Source organism: Paramisgurnus dabryanus, chromosome 23 (genome assembly GCF_030506205.2).
Source record: "Paramisgurnus dabryanus chromosome 23, PD_genome_1.1, whole genome shotgun sequence".
Classification (NCBI taxonomy): Eukaryota; Metazoa; Chordata; class Actinopteri; order Cypriniformes; family Cobitidae; genus Paramisgurnus; species Paramisgurnus dabryanus.
The window spans coordinates 6,601,376-6,625,158 of record NC_133359.1 but is presented as its reverse complement, the minus strand read 5'-3'; the positions used below and the strand labels follow the sequence as shown (position 1 = coordinate 6,625,158).

Here is a 23,783-nt window from a genome sequence, read left to right as displayed (position 1 = left end):
CACTTAATGACAGTTCCTCCTTCATGTTCATGGCACGTCTCATGTCATGGTTATGAAGGTGTCATGTCAGTCTTATGAATACCCCTTCAAGTAAAGTGTTACCCAAAAGACTGCTAGAAATTCATAAAATTACCCTTTTTCATTCACAATTATAGTACGATATATTATATGATAATAAAATGTTAAATAATTATAAAATATGTTTTATTCAATTGTTAAATGTGACCCTGGACCACAAAAACAGTCATAAGTTGCATAGGTATATTTGTAGCAATAGACAAAAATACATTGTCTGGGTCAAAATGATCGATTTTTTATGCCAAAAATCATCGGGATATTAAGTAAAGATCATGTTCAATGAATATACTTTGTATATGTCCTACCGTAAATATATCAAAAATGTATTTATCATTAGTAATATGTGTTGATAAGGACTTTATTTGGACAACTTTAAAGGGATAGTTCGGCCAAAAATGATATTAAACCCATGATTTACTCACCCCCAAGCTGTCCGAGTTGCATATGTCCATCGTTTTTCAGACAAACACATTTTCGGATATTTTAGAAAATGTTTTAGATCTTTCAGTTGATTAAATGTAATGTTACGGGGTCCATGACCTTCAAGTCCAAAAAAAGTGCGTCCATCCTTCACAAAATAAATCCAAACGGCTCCATGATGATAAAGAAAGGTCTTCTGAGGGTAATCCGCGCGGTGTTGTTGTAGAAATATCCATATTTAAAACTTTTTTAACGTAAATAACTACCTTCCCGTAGCGCCGCCATCTTACTCGCGTCCGCATTCAGGATGAGAGCTTACTAAGCCTATGGAGGTTACTCTGCTGCTGCTCTGTGCCCCCGCCCTCCGAATTTGTCATACGTCACTAAGAAAAGTGCGTACACTACGCTAATACTCTCTCCTGAATACAGAGGAGTCTAAGATGGCGACGCTACCGGAAGGTATTTATTTTCGTTAATAAAGTTTTAAATATGGATATTTCTACAACAACACCGCGCAGATTTCCCCTTAGAAGACCTTTTTTATCATCCTGGAGCCGTTTGGATTTATTTTGTGAAGGATGGACGCACTTTCTTTGGACTTGAAGGTCGTGGACCCCGTAACATTACATTTAATCAACTGAAAGATCTAAAACATTTTCTAAAATATCCGAAAATGTGTTTGTCTGAAAAACGATGGACATATGCAACTCGGACAGCTTGGGGGTGAGTAAATCATGGGTTTAATATCATTTTTGGCCGAACTATCCCTTTAAATCAATATTTTGATTTTCCTCTCAGATTCCAGATTTTCAAATATTGTCCTATCCTAACAAACCATACATCAATCGAAAACTTATCTATTCAGATTTCATATGATGTGTAAATCACAATTTAAAAAATGTGACCCTTTTGGTTTTGTGGTCCACAAATGTCATCTGCCAAAACCGTTTGTGTTTTCATCTCAAAATGTGATATTATTACTTTTAAAAACTGAAGTTTTTGCATCTTGGGAGGTCTATCACATACACATTGGTGTTCAAAGAGCGTTTTAACAAGTTGATCTCTCTCTCTTTCTCTCTCTCTCTCTCTCTCTCTCTCTCTCTTTCTCTCTCTCTCTCTCTCTCTCTCACAAACAAAGCCTGAGCATTGGGGTCTCAGTAATGACATGGATGGCTGCCGAGCATGTGACTGTGATCACGGAGGTGCCATCAACAACCAGTGAGTTCAATCATTCACTCAGTATGAAGTCCAGATGCCTGCCTCCCTCATTCACATGCATGTTTCATTACTGATGTTCACACAAACCTCAAACCATGACTTTGATGCATGTCCTGTCCTGTACCATCTGTGCTACAGACATAAACGATACTTCAAAGAATACTGTTGTTGAGGAGATGTTTGATATTACTTTAATCTTATAGTCTTACATTAAAAGGACCCGGGCCTTTTTGACATTTTTTTCAAAAACTTTCCTTTGGTAATATTTATGTGTTTTCCCAGTAAGTGGAGTATTGAGAAACTGCTGGCAGGAGTTTTGAAATAACAAAGAAAGGGATGTTTCTTAGTCTCAAATTAAACCTTGGCCCTGACGTGGTCCAGTAAAAACATTTATTTACATGGTTTACAAAAGCAAGCTTTCACTGCACCGTCCAACAACCTTTGGATGCCATTTCAGTCCGGTTTTGAAGTTTAATAACAGCCTCGCAAGCTGTTATTCTCCAGATCTGTTTGGATAAACCAACTAAATCTTTTTATGTTTTTTTTAGTTGTTCCCCTGAAACCGGGCAGTGCCAGTGTCGTGAGCACATGTTCGGCAGACGCTGCGACCAGGTGGAGTCCGGTTTTTACTTCATTGCTTTGGACCACTACACTTACGAAGCAGAAGATGCCAAGTTTGGACCTGTAAGTCCTATTATTGCCTATATAATGCTTAAATATGCGATCCTTGAGTATTCGAATGTATAAACTATACGTTTTTGGGTTTTTTTCTTCGTAGGGTGTGACGGTTGTCCCAAGAAATTACCCTCATGACAGATCCCCCACTTGGACTGGTATCGGTTTTGTGAACGTTCCTGAAGGCGCATATCTCGAATTCAGCATTGACAACATCCCCTATTCAATGGAGTATGACATCATCATTCGATACGAACCTCAGGTGAATTCCTCTATTCATTTACCTAACCTGCTGATTCAAACCACTGACTTTCTTTACACAAAAGGAAAATTTAGAAAGTTGAAACTTTTGAATTCAACATTGTTCCCTGGGTTCAAACCTATGACCTATTGCACTACTAATGCAATACACTTACCACTGAACTCTACAGGAGCAAAATTTATATTCACTATTCATTATTAATTATATTTTATGGCATGTAAAAAGGCCTTAGTAATGTAACTTTTAAACTAAAGTCGACTGGACAGACATGTTTTGTAAGGTTTGTACTAAGCAGACACAATTACATCATCACATAACATCACATTCCTGTCCTCTTATGGTGTTTGTAGTTGCCAGAACAGTGGGAAGAAGTGTTGATGACTGTCATCAGGCCTCGCGTCATCACCGCCGACAGTCGATGTGCCAACACGATGCCTGATGATGACAACCAGATGGTGTCTTTGCATCCTGGATCCAGGTATGAAAGTCGACTTCATCTTTTCCCATCACCTAACAGCATTTTAAGGCATCATGGATACTTCTATTGTGAAGGCTGTATAGCAGGGTTTGGTTAAGGTGTAGGCAGCCATTTTAAGATCTTATCTTATTTTGACAAAAAGCATCACATAATATTCAATAATAATATTAAAATTTTGCCCATCAGGTATGTGGTGCTGCCCAGACCCGTGTGTTTTGAGGAGGGTTTGAATTACACCATCCGCCTGAGTCTCTCGCTCTACTCGGCTCTCAGCGACATCCAGTCCCCGTACACGCTTATCGATTCGGTGAGTTGCATCGACTCTGATATATCAAATTAACATCCAAAATTGCGTTTGAATCCTCAAGCCCTGATTGGTCGGTTTTAGATTGTGCTGATGCCACGCTGCAAAAACCTGGACATGTTCTCTGGCCATGGATCAGAGGGAGGGGATTTGATGACCAACAACGCCTGGGAAACCTTCCAGCGATACCGCTGTCTGGAGAACAGCCAAGCTGTAATAAAAACTCCCATGACCGATATCTGCAGAAATTACATCTTCAGTGTCTCTGCTCTTCTGCACCAAGGAGTTAGGGGTACGTCTGCATGCACAAAATAACTGTTAAATTATTAGTGGTGTCTGCTAATGGAAGCACTATGGATATTTCTCAAAGTTAAAGACTGGAAAAATTACAACCCTACTGGCCAAAGTATAGTCAAGTTTTGGCGCATACTCGAGGGTCAGCACGTGATGCAATAGTCATCATTAGAAGAGTGTGCGCATACTGTGCGTGTACCGCCAGATTTTTGAAAACTCAGTACATTGTATGCATAGGTCACGCATGCGCATACAGGAGTATGTAGTACTATGTGTGCCACAAGAGGTATTGCAATTTGTCGCAATGCGCGTGCAGCGAATGTTAGCGCACGTGTATGCGTCAAATAACTATGTTTTGCAAGGCTGTGCGCGTACACTCGCTTATGCATAAAAAAACTGACATACCCTTAAGTATTAAAGACCCACTGAAGTGTTTGATGCATTGAATTACTTCCACTAAAACAGGAAGTTAGGGCAAGGCATATGGAGTGGCACCCTCCTCTTAAAATATCTAGTAGCGTTTAGTTTACATCACAGATGAGAAGCTTAAGTGCAGAATGATGTCATAAAAATTGCTAATCGGTACTGTCGAAAATGAGAGACTGTACGTTTTAAATTTTGTACATTTTTGCCAATGTTTGGAGCGCACTAGTTTATAGATGATTTCCATAAGGTTAATATACTACAAAAAACAAAAAACTTTAATTTTGATTTATGGGGGGACTTTAAACTTAGATACATAAGATCAGCTATATTCACAACCACTTTTTGCATCATAGCACAACTTTATATGGTAGCCCTAGTTTTAAAAATTCAATTAATCTTGTGAATTTTGGTGCCAGTTATCCTACAACTGGCATATTTAAAGCTGTTCAGTTGAGGCACACACACACATATTAACCCTGTCATCGCCGTGTGACATCGGCTCCGTTGTCTAAACACATAAGCATCCCTGTTCACCTTTATGAAAGACGTGTCATTTTCATTCTATCATCGCTATCTGTCAGTAGGGGCCGTGCTGCTTCATGTCAGAGCTTGTAACATGGCTTCAGGTATAATTTTACTGCCATACATACTTCCTGTCTCAGAGTCTCCTAACACCACACAAAAGGAAAGCAAAAGATGTGACCGGAGGCATAAATGACACAAGCTTTGCTCACTGTAAACATCACTGTAATAACATTGAGTTCAACATAGTAAATACAAACAGAAGACCATAACACTGCAAAAAATATAGCTGCAAGCAGCGATTAGCGGGGTTCAAGCGATCTGGGACCTTAAAGGGGTCATAGCGTGAAAATCTGACTTTTTCCAAGTGTAAGTGCTATAATTGGGTCCCCAGTGCTTATATCAACCTAGAAAACATGAAAAAGATAAAAAATAAAATAATCGAGAGCACAATTGAATTTCAATTACAACAAACCACCATCATTGTGATCAGTGTTTGCATTTCATCCACTCATTTGCATTTTAAAGGAAACACCCAAAAACTGCACAATTTTGCTCAGGCCTACAAAGTGTCAATTTTAACATGCTATAATAAATGATCTGTGGAGTATTTTGAGATAACACTTCACATACACACTCTGGGTACACAAACAATTTATTTTACATCTTTAAAAAATCTCATTATATGACCCTTTAAGACCTTTAAGGGCATGCCTGTTTAGATTTGCTGCATTGTTATCAAATATACTTAGAATATGAAATACTAACATGTTACCAATTAGGTAAATTTTCTGAAGAGAAAATTATGTGGTGCATGCTGTTGCAAGATTTGTCACACAAAATGTTTCAAAAATTGTTAACATGAGACAAAACAGCCCACCACAATTTCTCTACGATGTTCTGATATAGAGATATAGGTCTCATATGGCTAATCTATAACACAGCAATGATGAAGAATAAGCTAAAACACATACATGCATTTACACACAGAAGCAGAAATGGCAGGGTTAGGAAATAAGACTTTGAAATAAATGACCAATCTCCATATGCTTGGTGTCCTTTAAGAGTTCATCAACCTATTTAAATGTTTATCCTATGTTCGAATGTCACATGACTGTTAAAACGGATACCGTCAGAATGATTGACGAAATGTTATTTTAACATAATAATACTGACTTCATAAAGTTAAATCATGCATCCATTGATGAAACCTGTGAACACAATTTCATTGAGTATACATTTTAAATAATAAATAATAATTTTAGCCAGCAGATGGCAGAAGATGACCTTTTGCCATCTGTTGGCTAAAATGATTGTTTTCCTTTTACAATTAATTTAACATAAAATTAGTATTGAATATTTAAAAGTAAATAAAGGTAGACACATTTTTAAATCAAATCCTGATAAGCATGCTCTTAAGTATATTAATGAGGGTCTGTGTTTCACACAGAGAGTATATATTTTTCATATAATCCTTTTATTGTGTTATTGTAAGAGAATACTAATTTATGGATTTGGAAACAATAAAGCAAAGTTACATATTTTAATAGTAACATTTTTAGGCTCTGTCATGTTAAATTGTCAAATAGTGGTATAGCTCTGCAATTATTTTCATGTGATTTTAGGCTGGGCCAATAAATAACTGATCCAGATATGTTTTCAATATCAAATTATGTCAATAACAAATGTCATGTTATTTAGTAGATTTGCAGCAGATTTGCTGGTGAGCATTTGTCTGTGTTACTTTCATAAAGTGCTGCTTTTTAGTTGGGTTCTAGCAGGTCATTTATGTGAATAATAACCAATTGCATTATCACATGAAGTTTTTGGTGCAATATTTGAAAAATAACATATAAAAATGTAACAACTTTGTATTATACATCATGTCAGGACACGTTTATGTCATGGAAGGTAGAATAGAATCCTAATGCTACTGATGTAAATAAATGGAGATAATGAAAAACTTTAATCCATATCTTTATGAGTTCCTTTAAACACACATGCTGCAATTCAGTCGTACAAATGGCACCTACACCAATGTGTGACATCACATGAAATCTATGCTTACAAAAGCAGGTATTCAAATTCATTACATTTTGTATTTAATATACCTTTACACACAGAGGACAGAAAAATGTACTGCACTGATTTTATTGTTGTTGACTGAAAAAATTCTAGTAGTTTTGAAAAGTTGTTTTTGTAATTCAAAGCTAAACAACTAAAGGAATAAGACGGACAATTGGTGATAACAATTTGGCATTCATATTTGCTCACAGACTACAGGAAATTGTATTGCATTGGCTTTAGTGGTGTTGAGTGAAAAACCAAGTATTAGTTCACAAAATAGTTTTTTCATATAAACATAAACATATAGAGCAGTGGTTCTCTACTACGTTTCTGGAGAACCACTGCTCTGCACATTTTGTATGTTTCTCTCATCTGACACAATCAGTTTAGTTAATAGAGATCTCTACTATTGTGCTGATTATGTGAAGCAGGTGTGTTGAGAACCACTGATCTAGAGAACTGTTTACTTTGCACACATTGTGTTAGATGCAAAGATTTTCAGAAAGATGAACTAAAAATCCTTACAGACACTTGGAAACATAAGACCAACAGTCCCATGAGTTTAGTTGTAATCACACACCATTAGGCTTGACTCGTACATGGTTAATACTGGTTGGCTGTTGAGTGGCATGTTTTCAAAGATAAATAATTATCCTCATAGACCATTATAAGAACCTGAAAGTAGATGTAATGTGCAAAATAACAAGTAGGTCAGACAAATATTTATGTGTCATATACATATGCTATAGTTATGGTTATTTGTTCTTAAGTTATAGCGCCACCTAATGGACAATCTCTGCAATTTTTTGCATGTGACCTCAGCATGGGTCTATACATATGTGTACCAAGTTTCATGTTGATATCTCATTCCTATCATAAATGATAGCAATTTAAGTATTTGTGGCCCCGCCTCTTCGTACTTTTGACCGTAGTGTTGCGACGACGAGTGCAAAGTTCAACTTTTTTTTGATAATTATTGATATTCAGTGTCTAAGGAATATTCCAGCACTGGATTGGTTCAGATCGGTCAAAAAACCTAGGACTAGTTCGCAAAAGTAGGTTTAAGAGAAAATTATGAATATCTAACAAACGATTCGACTGAGACAAGTGCTTCTTGAGGAAAAGTTGTTCATTAAATGTAGCTCTATTAAATGATATAAAGATCTTGTTGATATCTGAAACACTGCATAATACACAATCACTTAAACATTGAAAAAACGTGATAGCGCCTCCCGGAGGCCGAATTTTTTCTTACTCTGCACAGACCTTCATGGCCAAGAGACAAACAGGTCCACCACGTTTCGTTTCGATCGGCCTCCGTTAACCCTGCCCAATAGCTGCTTTTTCTTGATTGGCCGATGGCGGCCATGTTTTTTGAGCTACGCGAAATTCCTTTCCCACACAGATAGTACCCTAGACCAAGAGCACCCGTGCCAAATCTCAAGTTGATCGGTCCCATATTTCTCTAGTTACAGCTCTTCAAAGTTGAAGTAGTGTTATAGCGCCAACTAGGGGTCAAGCGATGCAATTTTTTGCACGTGACCCCAGAATAGTCCGCTGTATATGTGTACCAAATTTGGTTTCGATACCTCTTTCCAATCCCAAGTTACAGCCATTGAAGTCCAAGAGGCTCCGCCCATTGGGGCGTTTGGGCGTGGCTTGACGACGACGAGTATAAAGTTCAACTTTTTTTTGATAACTTTTCATATTCACACTCCAAGGAATATTACAGCACTGGAACGGTTCCGATCGGACAAAAAACCTAGGACTAGTTCGTTTTTATTTTTTTCGACAAAATCGAAAATAGCGAAAAAATTTTCATGACGGAAATGAAATCGGAGATATACGTTTTGTTCGTCTTGACGCAAGGAATCCAGGGATATAAGACACTTGACATTTGGACAAGAATTCTGGGAGTTATGAGCATCAACGCGTTTGTTATCGCTATAGCGCCACCTATAGGCCAATCGGGTTGAAACTCTATCAACCTCTCCCCAAATTGGGTCCTACCATTTGGCCAAGTCTCAAGTCTCTAGGCCTTACGGTTTGGTCTGCACGATCCGTTTTACGGCAGAAGAAAAATAATAAAAAGAATAAAAATCCATACAAATACAATAGGGTTTCAGCCCTTCGGGCTTGAACCCCTAATAACTTTCTTAGTGTTATAAATTGCAAACTCCATGAAGTTTGGATAAAAAAAAAGAAATGATTCTTTGCAGTCACTTTTCAGACATTCCCATAGGTTTTTAAGGTCTTTCGGGGTTAAGATGTTTGCTATGCCATTAGGCGAGACAGGCAGTTGTGGCTTTAACACTTGAGTGGTTTCGAGTTTAAGTTCAGTAAGTTAACTTAATGTCATTTATGAGAGAGGCCCGGGGTGTTCTGGGTTCAAATCTGAGTTAAAGTTTATCCAAGCTTTAAACTGCTGAACAGGAAGTTACATAGATAAGACTCGGGGTGGGCAATATGACCAAAATCTTATATCATGAGTACTTTTATATCATGTTTCTTTCATTAAGGTTTTTATTCTATTATAATTTTTGATATCATATATTTTATCAATTTATGTTATTATTAAAGGAATTATTAAAGTGATTTAGTTAAGAGCAGTAAGTGCTGTTTGATTGTCATGATTGACAGACAGGAGCAATATTAGGTAACTTCCCCTTTAAGACAAAAGTCCACATTCATTATACTGTTACCCATGCGTTTTCTTTTTCAGTGTTTCCTTTCTTTTAAGAACTAAACGGTCGTGTTTATGAGGATACTTGCAAAAACTGGCATTTTGACGGATTATGTGCATTAAAGGCCAATAAATCAGCAAAAAATGCTAATGAGCTCAATAAGCAGCGTATGCGCCGCTTGCATGCTCCTCTCACTTAGAAACAGCGCGGCGCATATAAACGGTTTCAGACTATATGCAAATGTATATTACTTCTGGTAAACATCTGCAAATAATCAATAACAACAGGGTCCTTTAAGAGTATATTATTTCTGATAACAAGCAAAGTAATAAACAAGTAGATTACCTTTTATTAGCTTTTATTCACATCTGTTTTTTACTTACAACTCTTTCAACAAGAGTTTGTCAATGAAATGTTTAAAACTGAAAAGCCTTCTCTACAATAAAAAGAGTTAAGACACAAAATTAAAGCCAGATTTTATAATTGAATAGAAATCTATAGCTTGACCTTGAAATTGTGACGGCCTAATAAAAAAGCTACTTTATAAGAAACAGGGTTCCCACGGGTCCTTAAAATCCTTGAAAGTTTGTGAATCTGGGGGAAAAAACTCAAGGCCCTGTGAAGTTTTTGAAAATATACATACATAGATACAGGTCTTTGAAAGTGCTTGAATCTATTTTATGCAAGAGGTTTTCTGGGAAAAAAATCTGAATTATTCCCTGTGTAGTTTAGAATAATATCATAAAAATTCGAAACTTTTTGAGCACACATGCTAAACGCTTATGTTTAAATGCTTATATCTTCTGTATGCGAATGTTGATTCATACCAAAATGCTTTTTTGCATAGTTGTGTTTGACACATGAAAACGTCTCGGGTTACGTATGTAACTGTTGTTCCCTGAGAAGGGAACGAGACGCTGCATCTCCCTTGCCATACTTCCTGCGTCCCTGTAACACCGCGTTTGGCAATATTTCAGATAGTGATACACTTCCTGGCTCCCGCGTCACCCTGTCTTTGTCGTTAAGCCTCACCATTGTATGAATTTGATATACACATTCAGACGCACTTACCTCTGGAGGCGTCCCCAAGGTGTCACCGCAGTGACGCAGCGCGAGTTCCCTCGAAAGGGAACTGTAACAATGTATCTTTAAAGGTAACACAATGTAAATTTGTTCTCACTTGAAATGTGTCCCCACATTTACTCCTTGAATTTGAGGTTATTGGACCTGGAAAGTGTTTGAAAGGTCCTTGAAGTTAACTAAGGTGTGGGAACTTTGAAGAAAACATCAGACGCACTTAAAGAGTTTCACATCTGAGCTCTTCAATTGTATGTGCATATTGTACGTGTTTAGTCATTGCTTTCCATTTCTTTCTCCTGTCTGTTTCAGCATGTGAGTGTGATCCTCAAGGGTCTCTGAGCACCGTCTGTGACCCGAACGGTGGGAAGTGCCAATGTCGTTCGAATGTGGTCGGTCGTAACTGCGACAAATGTGCCCCAGCCACCTTCCTGTTTGGACCACAGGGATGCAGGCGTAAGTTTGAATATGTCAATACTATGCCGTATTTCTGACATTCATTTATATAGTTATGTGCTCTTTCCAGTACATAAAGCAAAAAATTTAAGGCCAAATTCTACAATATGTCTGTTTTCTTGTATATTAGCTTGTGATTGCAGTCCAGAAGGGTCTGTTCATAGTTTCTGCCATGAAGGCACTGGTCAATGTGTCTGTATTCATGCGGCATATGGGCGACAGTGTGACCGTTGTTTGCCTGGACACTGGGGCTTCCCTAATTGTCGCCCCTGTACCTGCAATGGCCACGCTGAGGAGTGCGACGCCTACACTGGACAGTGCCTCACCTGCAGGGACCACACCACTGGCCACAACTGCGAGAGGTTAGCATCATGATTTTAGGTTACACATATACGCTTTATTCATAAAGTGAGGGTATCCAGTACCATGGTACACGGTATTACTATTCCGCATGAAAAATGAACAAAACATTCCTCTCAAAGTTTTGAAAGTTATTAATAGATTATCACTTTAACAGGTGTCTCAACGGTTACTACGGTGACCCTGTCTTGGGTTCTGGAGACCACTGCCGCCCCTGCATGTGCCCTGATGGACCCAACAGCGGTCGACAGTACTCTGGGGCCTGCTATAAGAATTTCGACTCGGACCAGGTGTTCTGCGTCTGTAACCAGGGATATAAAGGTAAGAGATCCTGTCAACAGGAAAGGCTGTAAAATACATTCACAACCAGCAAGAACTTGTTTCAGTAACACGGAATGTAATATGTAGCCATATCATGTAATTTGTATGTAGCAAGATCTGTAATTTTGTGAGACGTATCGGAGGTTGACGTTCAATGCGTGTTGCCGGCAGGTGCCAGATGTGAAGAGTGCGCCCCTGGTTATTACGGAAACCCACACGAGGTGGGCGGAGAGTGCCGACCCTGTCAGTGCAATAACAACATTGACATGATGGACCCTGCGTCCTGTGATGCCCGCACTGGTGCCTGTGTAAAATGCCTGTATCATACAGAGGGCGAGGGTTGTGACCGCTGCAAGCTCGGTTACTATGGCAACGCGCTAAATCAGAGTTGTAGAAGTAAGTGTTTGAAGGTTAATGAATGTGCATTTGTATGTATACTGTCAAAAAATGGTCCCCTGGGGCAGTACCCTTTAAAAATGTCCTTATATGTACCATTTAGGTAAGGATATGTATACATTTGGTACCAATATGAATCTCTGAGGTACTAAGATGAACTCTTTAGGTGCCAAGGTGTACTTTTTAAAAGGGCATTGCCCCAGAGACAGCTAGGGATCATTTTGTCTCAAAAAAATATTATCATCAACTAGGTATGCCTTGATATTTTTTGATATCGATTGCTGATTATGCATGTTTTAACAGATAAGCAATATGGTACAATAAATCTGTACTGGTTTCTATAAATCTAAATAATCTATCTTATGTAGGGGAGAGCGGGGCACAACCTAAAGCTTTTTTGTTTTGGCTTAATCATACAAAAAATATTTGAGTTTGATTAATTATATTTTTACGCAAGCAACACACACATCTCTGCTACAAATGAACATTTGAAGTTTGTTTTTAGTACTTACCATTCTTGGACAATTACACAAAATGTGACAGAAGTGCAAACGTTACAACTTACCCCATAGGTGGGGTTAATGGTAACAGACAGGGGGCTAGTTGTAACACTTGCTAAAAATTAAGTTGGCAGGCAAATATTTCAATACTATTTTGTCTATATACTTGAAGTGGATATTGTTTATATATCTGTCTATAACAGACAGGTATCCACACTGTATTCATTCATCAAGCCCTTTTCTAACAATAGTTCAATTATAAATGGATACAAATGTCTAAATATGTGAGAAAAACTTTTTTTATATGTGACCCAGTCTGTAATAACCATACTACAGTTTCAAAATCAAATTCTGAGATAATGAGCATCAAAGTCTGATTTAAGCCATTCATTTCATTATGATTTCAATCTTTGACGTGACCTTATTCAATTAATATTAAAGATATGAACAAAAATCAATCTGACACAAGATTTTTGATAAAACAGGCACATTTATTTTGTTGGCAGGCGGCAATCATTCGTGTGTAGCCTATTTGAAACAACGGCAAGAATTACGCTAACATTAGCGTTTTTTATATCGTAAGTGCTGAGGGGTTAGTTGTAACACAGCGTTACAATTAACCATGCTGGGTCAAAATATTTTCAAGCCCACCAAAAACATTGCTAAGAGCTGCAGACATATTTAAAAACGATGCTATGTTTTAGTCAACAAGACACTGATCAATATGACATAGCATTGGATTTGGTATCTTACACACCCAACTTAGAAACTAAAAAAACATATGATGAAAAAATTTACTTACATGCCACCAAAACACTCGTTCATCAATAACTGTCTGTAAAAAATTATACATTTCCAATAATTTGCGGGAGATCGTCTTTTGGCAGCGTGAAAAAAATACCAGAAAATCAAAAGGCTCAACCTTGTGCAACAATGTCAACAGTCCGTGTTACAACTAACCCCGCTTTAGTTTTTGCCCCGTGCACCCCTACATTGCATATAACATGTTTTGTGTATAAAAAGCATTAATGTTCCGTGTAAGCTTGAATTTGCCTCTTACACATGTTTTTTTACTTTCTCAGAGTGTGTGTGTAACCATATGGGCACTGCTGAAGAGATGTGCCCTTCTCAGGGTAACTGCAACTGTGATTTAAGCAGTGGTCAGTGTCAGTGTTTGCCCAATGTGGTGGGTCAGCACTGTGATCAGTGTGCGCCGGACACCTGGAATATGGCCAGCGGTAAAGGCTGTGAGATCTGCGACTGTGAACTCGATCATTCCTCAAGCACTTCCTGCAATGAGGTCAGACCTAAGTTACACCTTTCTTTATGTCAGTCGTGTGTTGTGTTCAGTTTGAATACATTGTTTTTATCTTTTGTACTTTAGATCACTGGCCAGTGCGTATGTAAACCCGGGTTTGGTGGCAGAACTTGCAGAGAGTGTAGGGAACTCTTCTGGGGCAACCCTGAGGTCAAATGCCATGGTGAGTTAGTAAAAAAAACATACACAACACGATCTAATTTATGTAATGTGACACATTTCTAAGTTTTAGTTGAAAATTATATTTATGCTTTTATCCAAAGTGACCTCAAGGTAAACATTTTATCAGTACGTGTTCCCTGGGGTTCAAACTCCATTTGTGCTGTTAATACAAAAAGTAAATGGGATAAATTATAAGGTATTGAAATCATGTTTTGTTGCCATATTTAAAAAACCAAACACCTATTTTGCTGACATCCCAAATACACAGTTGCAAGCATTGCCAAACGCATGAACTGTAGGCAACCCAATTTCAGAGGAATGTGTAGGGGGTTGTAGCTCCAGCAGAATGGAAAAGCCCTCGGCCCACTCGTTGATTTTTCCCAGATGCGCATGACCATGACGAGATCGTGGAGGGATCTGTCAAAGCCTGGCAATATCCTCTTTGCTCCCACAATGCACCTTTGTATTCGTAGGACTTTTCCCTCCCATTAGTGTCTGACTCAGGATCCCTCTACAGAAAAGTCTTTGTCACCCCTCTGATTGTATACGCTGGTACCCAAAGCATATATTTAAGTCTACTTGAGCTCTAAACTGCAAAAAATGATTTTCAAGAAAAAAAAAATCTTAGTATTTTTGTCTTGTTTTCAGTAAAAATATCAAAAAATTCTTAACTTAAGATGCTTTTTCTTGATGAGTGAAACGACCCAAGAAAATAAGTCTAGTTTTTAGACCAAAAATATCAAATTTAAGTGATTTGTGCATAAAACAAGCAAGGAAATCTGCCAATGGGGTAAGCAAAAAATCTTGAAAAATTTTCTTAAACACTAAATTCAAGAAAAATTCTAGAAAAATTTCCTTACCCCATTGGCATATTTTTTTCTCGTTTTATGCACAAAATCACTTAAATTTGATATTTTTGGTCTAAAAACTAGATTTATTTTCTTGGGTATTTTTGCTCATTAGGAAAAAGCATCTTAATTTAAGATTTTTTTTGATATTTTTACTGAAAACAAGACAAATTCCAGGATTTTTCTCATTTTAATGGACTTTAATGGATCCCAACACTTAACAGTTTTAATGCAGTTTAAAATTACAGCTTCAAAGGACTTTTAATGATCCCAAACAAGGCATAAGGATCTTATCTAGTGAAACTATTGTAATTTTTTGCAAGAAAAATAAAAAATATGCACTTTTAAACCACAACTTTTCTTCCTTCGGCTGTGTGATGCGCCACGTAATTGCGTAATGACGTCGAAAGGTCACATGTTACATATATGAAACGCACACCTGCGGACCATTTTAAACGATTAACTGACACAAAAACATTAATTAGTATCATTTGACATAAAACAACGTCGGAACGGTCCTCTTTCTCCACACTTGTAAACACTGGGGCGTAGTTTCGCATACGTAATCCGTGACCCCTTGACGTGATGAAGTATTACGTGAGGTCGCGCTGGCGCGTCACACAGCCAGAGGAAAAAGAGAAGTTTAAAAGTGCATATTTGTATTTTTATTGCCAAAAATGACAATGCAATGAAACTGCAATTTTAAACTGCATTAAAACTGTTAACCGTTGGGGTCCATTAAAATTAATTTCCTCAAAAAACATAATTTCTTCTTCACTGAACAAAGAAAGACAACAACATTTTGGATGAAATGGTGGTGAGTAAATTATCTGGAAATTGACTTATCCTTTAAGAGACCTACCCATATTTAAGAGGTGCTAAAAAGAGATAAAATAAAGATAGGATAAAATGTTTATAAATTTTTTTGAAAGCAGAGGGTCTGTTTTTTTTATTTGATATATTGTATGTTTATATATTTAAAAAACAACATTTTCTGGAAAGCATTAAACTTTTGTTAAAACCGTAAAAAATGCTTTCGCTGGCTGGCAACTTTTTTTTAAACTGCTGGCAGGGAAAGAGTTAAAGGGATAGTTCACCCAAAAATGAAAATTCTGTCATCATTTACTCACTCTCATGTTGTTACAAACTTTTATACTTTGTTTTGCTGAACATAAAGGAAGATATTTTTAATGAAGCAAAAATTTTTTTAAGGAAACAAAAGCACCATTGACTTCCGTAGTAGGAAAAATACTACTTTGGAAATCAGTGGGGCTCAAAGACAGTTTGGTTACAAACATTGCTCAAAATATCTTCCTTTGTGTTCAGCAGAACAAAGAAATTTATACAGGTTTGTAACAACACGAGAGTGAGTAAATTATGACCCAATTTTAATTTTTAGGTGAACTATCCCTTTAAAAAAGAAAACTTAGTATTTATTTCTTTAATATCTAACTTCAGACACATTTTACCTTTATCAGCGCAGGTTCTAGCTTCTCTTTAAGCTGAAAAAGCTGTGTGCTTACAGAAATCTCTTACCCCCACCCCTCCGCATGTTTGTAGAGCCCTGATGTAGCAGGAAGCCCCCTGTGTTCCTTTAAAGATTCAGTTACCCCTCTGTAACCCTTCTGTTGACTCGTCCTCAATGTCCTTCTCCTTCTTCTAACACAGGAATGAGCGTTTGTTCAGCTAAAACTGTGTAAATGTCTGCTTTGTGGTTTTCTCTTTAATAGTTGGTTCCTTGATAAATTAATATTTCTTGTTTTTCAATATTTTACAATGTTCTTACCTCAACTTAGACTAATTAATACATACCTATCTTTTTTCAATGCATGCACTTTTAATCTTTGTACAGCACCATAAATGTGTTAGCATTTAGCCTAGCCCCATTCATTCCTAAAGCTCCAAACAGGGATGAATTAAGAAGCCACCAAACAACATGTTTTCCCTGTTTAAAGACTCTTATATGAGTAGTTACACAAGTAAGTATGGTGGCATAAAATAAAACTTTTGTTTGGAGCCATAGGAATGAATGGGGCTAGGCTAAATGCTAACACATTCACAAAGCACAGTACAAAGATAAAAAATGCACACATTGAAAAAAGATAGGTATGTATTAATTCATCTAAGTTGAGGTAAGAACATAGTAAAATATAGTAAAGTTTTCCTTTAAGCAGGAAGCAGGAGCACCATTGACTTCCATAGTAGGCAAAAAATACCATGGAAGTCAATGGTGCCCCAAAACAAACAGTCAAAATATTTAACAAATAAATTCATACAGGTTTGGAACAACTTGAGGGTGAGTTAATGATGCCAGAATTTTCAAATCACTTTAATTCATAATAATGCACGTATGTACTCTCCTAGTGAATACTAGCAAGTTAGTTAAATTATTAACATGTTGGTCATGAGTTCAAACCCAGAGAACACACATACTGACAGTGTACCTTGCAAAGTCACTTTGGATAAAGCTTCTGCCAGATGCATAAATGTAAATGTGAGCTAGCTAAATAATAACACGTCCACTGTAATGGCACAAAGGTGAAAAGACTTCTTACCGTAACAAGAATGCGTATAAAGTTTGCAATAATGTGACCACGTGCTTGCAATGCATTGACCAGACATTCGCACATACTTGTGTACATATTAAGTGTTTTGAACCACACTTTCCAACAACACTTTTACAGCGTTTGCTGCTACAAACATATCTGGAAAATAAATCACTAGGAAGTAGAAATGCTTTGAAAGGCACATCTTGTTGACATGGTCATGAATGCTAAACGCAAATAAAATGGACTTTGTAATTACAGCAGCAACTTGTGAGCTGTGGGATACTTCAGTCCGTCCTCTCGGGTGGTGCGTGCGTGTGTGTGTGTGTGTGAGGGTGTTAAAGATTTACATCCCCGACCCTTGGCTATTGTTCAAGTCTGTGTAAACAAGACTGAGTACACAAATGCATTGCATGCAATCTTCAGTGCCTGTGTGTGTACGTTTACTTAATTTCAATTCTCAGGTCAACTATTAAAATGCAAATGTTCCCTTCAGACAACAAAGAGTTGTTGTGGCTGTTGTAAAATGTTCAAAAAAGCCAGTCGCAGGGGTCACATTCACTGCACTGTGCCAACAAGAAACACCCCCGTGTTGCCTAAGGCCTTCCAGATAATAGCAGGGATTAACTTCCGAGATAATTCCCTATCTCTACTATCCTGTGTGAATTAAAGCCCTTAGGTGAAGAAGTTTTTCCAGAGGAATGCTTGAGTGAGTAAACATGACAGATTGGAATGTGATTAAGTCCCGGAAAAGAGCCCAATATCTGTATTCAATGTGTATTGTTATGTTTTCCCAAGCATTATTGGAGTTTTCCTGTTACAGATGTGTCTGTCTGCTCGCTTGTCTCTTTATAAATACACACATTCTGCTTCAGAACCTATTGAGCAATTCAAGGCGTCATGGCTCACTAAAGGTTATTTCCTGATGTGTTGTTTGCCAAGTGTCTCGTCAGTCATTTAGGGGCAGTCGCTGCCTTTTGTTCACCAAACACGTTGAAACGACACCAGCGATGCAATCCTGAAGTGGGCAAACAATTTGGTCCCCCATGCTTCTTCCCCCCTCCTCATTCACAGACACTCACCCTTTCAATGCTTACCAAATAAGGTCACAACTTGGGAAATGCAGCTATTGTCAGATTACGCCACTGTCACTTATCTGTTGTGTGTTTAAAGAGGTCATACAAGTCATGTAGTTCGTAGTTTTTGTTCTTGTTCACTTGACCATTTTTGCAGCCAAGTTATTCCTTGTTTTTTTTTTTTTTGGCTTTTAAATGTCTAATGATGTGTACACAACAAACGCAAATTCAACGATTTGTGAGAGTAGATAACATAAAAGTCAATGCAAATTAACGCTGGGCGATGCGAATGACGCAAATAAGATTGCGCAATTGTCACGAAAAACGCGCTATTCGCCTCAAACGCATCTTTGCGCAAGTTGAAAATATTCAACTCAAGGTAAAAATTTGAATGACACAAAGTTAAATCCAACTAGTAATCTATAGCGAGGAATGTGATGCTTCGCGTTTGGTGTGTACGCAGCATAATAGGATGTACACACCAAGCGTGAATTCAACAATTTTCGCAAGTAGATTACATACAAAGTCTATGCAAATACGCGAAAAGACGTAAATTCACGTGGGGCGATGCGAATGGGGCGACGAGATTGCCGTGCAACACATGCTATTCAACTCTTCTGCACAAGTTAAAAATATTCAACTTGATGTAAAAACTCGTATGACACCAAGTTAAATCCCACGAGTAATCTATAGCGAGGAACGCAAGGCTTTGCGTTGGTGTGTACGCAGCATAATAGGACTCAAATTCAACAATTTTAGCAAAGTAGATTACATACAAAGTCAATGCAAAGACGCGTATAGACGTAAATTTACACGGCCGATGCGAATTGGCGCGCAACACGCGATGTTCGCCTCTTCCGCACATGTTACAAATATTCAACTCTAAGGGAAAAATTTGCATGACATGAAGTTAAATCCCACAAAAAATCTATAGCAAGGAACGCGATGCTTCGCAAATTCAACAATTTTCGCGAATAGATTACATACAAAGTCAAAGCAAATACGCAAATAGACGTAAATTCATGCGATGCAATGCGAATTGAGCGACAAGACTGCCGCACAACACATGCTATTCGCCTCTTCCGCACAAGTTGAAAATATTAAACCCAAGGAAAAAATTAGCATGAGACAAAGTTAAATCCCACGAGTAATCTATACGCGATGCTTCGCGTTGGTGTGTATGCAGCATAATAGGACGTACACACCAAGCGCAAATTCAACAATTTTCGTGAGTAGATTACATACAAAGTGAATGCAACGACGCAAATAGACACAAATTCACGCGGGGCAATGCGAACTGGGTGGCACGATTGCTGCGCAGCACACACTATTCGCCTCTTCCGCACAAGTTGAAAATATTCAACTCAAGGAAAAAATTCGCATGAGACAAAGTTGAATCCCACGAGTAATCTATAGCGAGGAACGCGATGCTTTGCGTTGGTATGTACCCAGCATAATAGGACGTACACATCAAATGCAAAATCAAAAATTTTCGTGAGTAAATTACATTCAAAGTCAATGCAAAGACGCAAATAGACGTAAATTCACGCGGGGCGATGCGAATTGGGCGGTGCGATTGCCACACAACGCGATATTCGCCTCTTCCGCACTAGTATTCAGCTCAAGCTGAAAATTTACGAGAGTAATCTAGAGCGAGGAAGGCGCTTGACATTTTTTTACTTGTGCGGCAGATACCTCTGAGTAGAATAACTGTGCCACACCCATCAATTTGAATCGCCCTGCACAAATTCGCATCTATTCACGTCTTTGCATTGACTTTGTATCTTTGTATTTGTAATCTACTCACATAAATAATTAAAATCAGGCTTCTGGTGTGCACACACCATAACATCTCTCGGTTTAGTCAAATGCTTATCAAAGAATGTGGCTTAATTACAAGAACGTTGTGTTACCAATGCCAAGGTCATGGGTTTGATCTCAAAAGAACTCACATAATGATCACCTATATTGTTATTACTCTTCATTAACCTGATCATCCTACATTTTTAGCTTGTGACTGCGACCCAAGAGGCATCGAGGAGCAGCAGTGCAACAAGGTCACGGGTCACTGCGTCTGCGTGGAGGGAGTGTCCGGGCCCAGATGTGACACATGTGCGCGCGGTTACTCGGGCGAGTTCCCAAACTGCGAGCGGTGCCACCAGTGCTTCGCCGAATGGGACATAATTGTAGGCGACCTCACTAACCAAACACATCGACTGGTACAAAAGGTCAATACCATCAAGGCCAGCGGCGTTACGGGACCCTACCAAGCCACCATCAATAGCATTGAGAGCAGCGCTGACTCGATTCGTGACATCCTGGCAGACAACCCAGCCACTGAGCCTCTCGCCGAAATCCAGGGGCTTCTCGAGCAAGCCACGTAAGTTACACGTAGTTGACGTAGTTTTTATTTTTTGTTTCTGTGAATGTATTTATTCATATTCCTTCCTTTTTTTAGTGCCTTAATGGCTGAAATGAACAAAAACCTTAACCTGACGGAAGATACTCTGTCCGAGATCTCCACAGACAACAACAGCACGGTCATTAAGCTAAACTCTCTTAAAGAAGAAGCCGAGAAATTGAAAGAGACTGTGAAAGACCTGCAAGAACAGGTGGAGTTTGTGAAGAACTCGGATGTTCGCGGTGAGCAATATCATATCAGCTATACTTCTTGAGTATATACATCAATTTAATTAAACCATTAATCCATCCACTTTATGTCCAGGAGCCAGAGCCAGTGTGGCCCGCTATTACCAACAGTCCCAGGAGGCGGAGGTCCGTGCCAACGCCTCCACTATTGACCCATACAACCTGGTCAATCAGTCTGCCACCATAAGGAGCGAGACCGAAGACTTGATGAACCAGACCAAAGAAGAGTTTATTCAAAGGCAGGACGAGTTTTCCAAGCAACTGGACAACTTGGCTGGAGAGCTGGAGACTCTGGACTTGTCTGAGCTTAGCGAGAAGGTACGGCAATCACCAGCTTAATGGACTTATCTAGGTCAATGCATATCTAGTAATCTGACAAACTTGACCACAAGGATCTTAAAGGGATAGTTCACCCAAAACTGAAAATAATGTCATTAATGACTCACCCTCATGTCATTCCAAACTCGTAAGACCTCCATTCAGTTATAATGCGTTGAAGCATCGAAACGTAGACTGTAAAAAAAGATGGACGACGCCTGTTCGCTCTCTTCCATTGGTGAAAAGTGAATCCGCCAGTGTCCCAATATGGCGCTGACATCTTGGGTCTTGAGTCTGCGCAGTAGCAATTTCGGGACCAGTCCTGCGCAGTAGTGAGCAGGAAGTAAATCCGCGAAGTCCTCGCTCTCACAGAATGCGCATATCACACGATATCACAACTGTCAATCATGACGTGACACCACCAATTTTATATCATTAAATAACTAAACACAAACTTATTTTAAAAACAAACATTTGAATTTACATCAGCGTGATAAAAACAACAGTAAATGACAGAAACCAGCTTCGGAAAAAAGATAATTGAAGTGTAATAAAAAAATGTATGACCTATACTGGGACCAGCCCAAGGGGGGGGGGGGGTGATCAAGACGTTTTGGCTTCACTTTTCAGGGCTTGTGCGGCACGCTTGCATCGAAAATACAAATACACTTCCGCGTCTGTTGTGAAGCGCATGCGCGAGACTAAATTTACGTGGCTGCAGTGACGTGGATGACGTGTTACCTCAGACATGTTTGCGAAGTTTTTTTTTTCAAACTTACACTGTATGTCTCCCTCAGACTGTAAACGAAGCCCAGGCGCACACAAAAAAACAGCTGGGGCGCACCAGATAACACGTCAGCCGCGTCGTACGTCACCTGCACGTCACACTGCAGTCACGTGAATTTAGTCTCGCGCATGCGCTTTACAACATATGCGGAAGAGAAGACAATGCTGTTATTTTTGGATCAAAATGTATTTTCAATGCTTCAACACATTCTAACTGACCCACTGATGCCACATGGACTACTTTGATGATGTTTTTATTACCTTTCTGGATATGGACACTATACCGTATGTAGATTTTCAATGGAGGGTCAGAAAGCTCTCGCACTAAATATAAAACATCTTAAACTGTGTTCCGAAGATGAACGGAGGTCTTGCGAGTTTGGAACGACATTAATGACATTATTTTCATTTTGGGTGAACTATCCCTTTAATATCCTAATGATTTTTGGCATAAAAAATATAATTTTGACCTATATAATGTATTGTTGGCTATTACCCGTGCTACTTATGACTGGTTTTGTGGTCCAGGGTCACATTTCGTAAAGGCTGTTATGTTTTGGTCCAGTATGCACCTACCTAGCAATGTCCTAGCAAACATTGCAGTTAGCTACTACTTCAAAAAGTGAAAATCTAGCTGTAACTAACTGCTCTTTCTCCGGATACAGACATGTGGAAGTCCAGCTGGCTCGGAGAACTGTGCTGACTCCCCCTGCGGAGGCTTGAGCTGTGTGGATGCGGATGGAAACAGGAAATGTGGAGGAGAGGGCTGTGACGGCATCACCACACTGGCCCACAATGCCTGGCAGAAAGCCAAAGACTTTGACCTGGAGATTATCAGCGCCATGGAGGAAGTCGACAAGCTCTCCAAAATGGTGAGGTTTCTCTGCGATACTGTATCTGCTGTCGTAGGATAAATATGTTGCTGAGATTCCTCTAGGTAGGATAGGCACTTGCTTGCATTTTAGCAAACACATTTTTTTTATCCTGAGTCCTTTATTTGTGTGTTCAGGTGTCAGAAGCTAAAGTCAAAGCAGATGAGGCGAAGCTAAACGCTCAAGAAGTTCTGACAAAGACAAACGAAACCAAGCGGCGAGTGGATGACAGCAACGAGGAGCTCCGTCAGCTCATCAAACAGATCCGAGACTTCCTTACTCGTAAGTCCCTCTCGCTTTCAGTATCAATTGTATGAACAATATCTTTCATTCCCTTAAACATAAACTTTTAATAATGTTCATGCAGAAGATGGAGCCGACCTGGAAAGCATTGAGGCCGTGGCCAATGAAGTTCTGCAGATGCAGGTGCCCACAACTCCAGCTCAGCTGCAGAATCTGACGGCGGAGATCAGGGAGCGAGTGGAAAGTTTGTCAGACGTGGAGGACATCCTTAACCAAAGCGCTGCTGACATACTGAAAGCAGAAGCCCTGTTGGAACAAGCCCGCAAGGCCAGGTCCGATTGTAACTTCAATCCCAATGAACAATATGATACACTAAACAGTAGTTTATAGCATTATCTTGATACTGGGATTCACATCACTGCACATC

General features: G+C 38.8%; 1 protein-coding gene across 1 annotated transcript in view; it reads left to right on the top strand.

Annotated features, from left to right (window-relative positions):
• Positions 1-23,783, top strand: part of lamb1a (laminin, beta 1a) — a 43,798-nt gene that overhangs the window by 17,948 nt on the left and 2,067 nt on the right. Inside the window, exons 12-29 of the mRNA XM_065292159.1 lie at positions 1,637-1,716; positions 2,265-2,400; positions 2,495-2,653; positions 3,004-3,131; positions 3,318-3,438; positions 3,520-3,727; positions 10,818-10,961; positions 11,092-11,323; positions 11,479-11,642; positions 11,814-12,038; positions 13,621-13,838; positions 13,923-14,019; positions 20,499-20,868; positions 20,947-21,131; positions 21,214-21,455; positions 22,907-23,113; positions 23,251-23,395; positions 23,481-23,688. Of these exons, the coding sequence (XP_065148231.1) occupies positions 1,637-1,716; positions 2,265-2,400; positions 2,495-2,653; positions 3,004-3,131; positions 3,318-3,438; positions 3,520-3,727; positions 10,818-10,961; positions 11,092-11,323; positions 11,479-11,642; positions 11,814-12,038; positions 13,621-13,838; positions 13,923-14,019; positions 20,499-20,868; positions 20,947-21,131; positions 21,214-21,455; positions 22,907-23,113; positions 23,251-23,395; positions 23,481-23,688 (3,269 nt within the window). The remainder of the gene's footprint in view (positions 1-1,636; positions 1,717-2,264; positions 2,401-2,494; positions 2,654-3,003; positions 3,132-3,317; positions 3,439-3,519; positions 3,728-10,817; positions 10,962-11,091; positions 11,324-11,478; positions 11,643-11,813; positions 12,039-13,620; positions 13,839-13,922; positions 14,020-20,498; positions 20,869-20,946; positions 21,132-21,213; positions 21,456-22,906; positions 23,114-23,250; positions 23,396-23,480; positions 23,689-23,783) is intronic.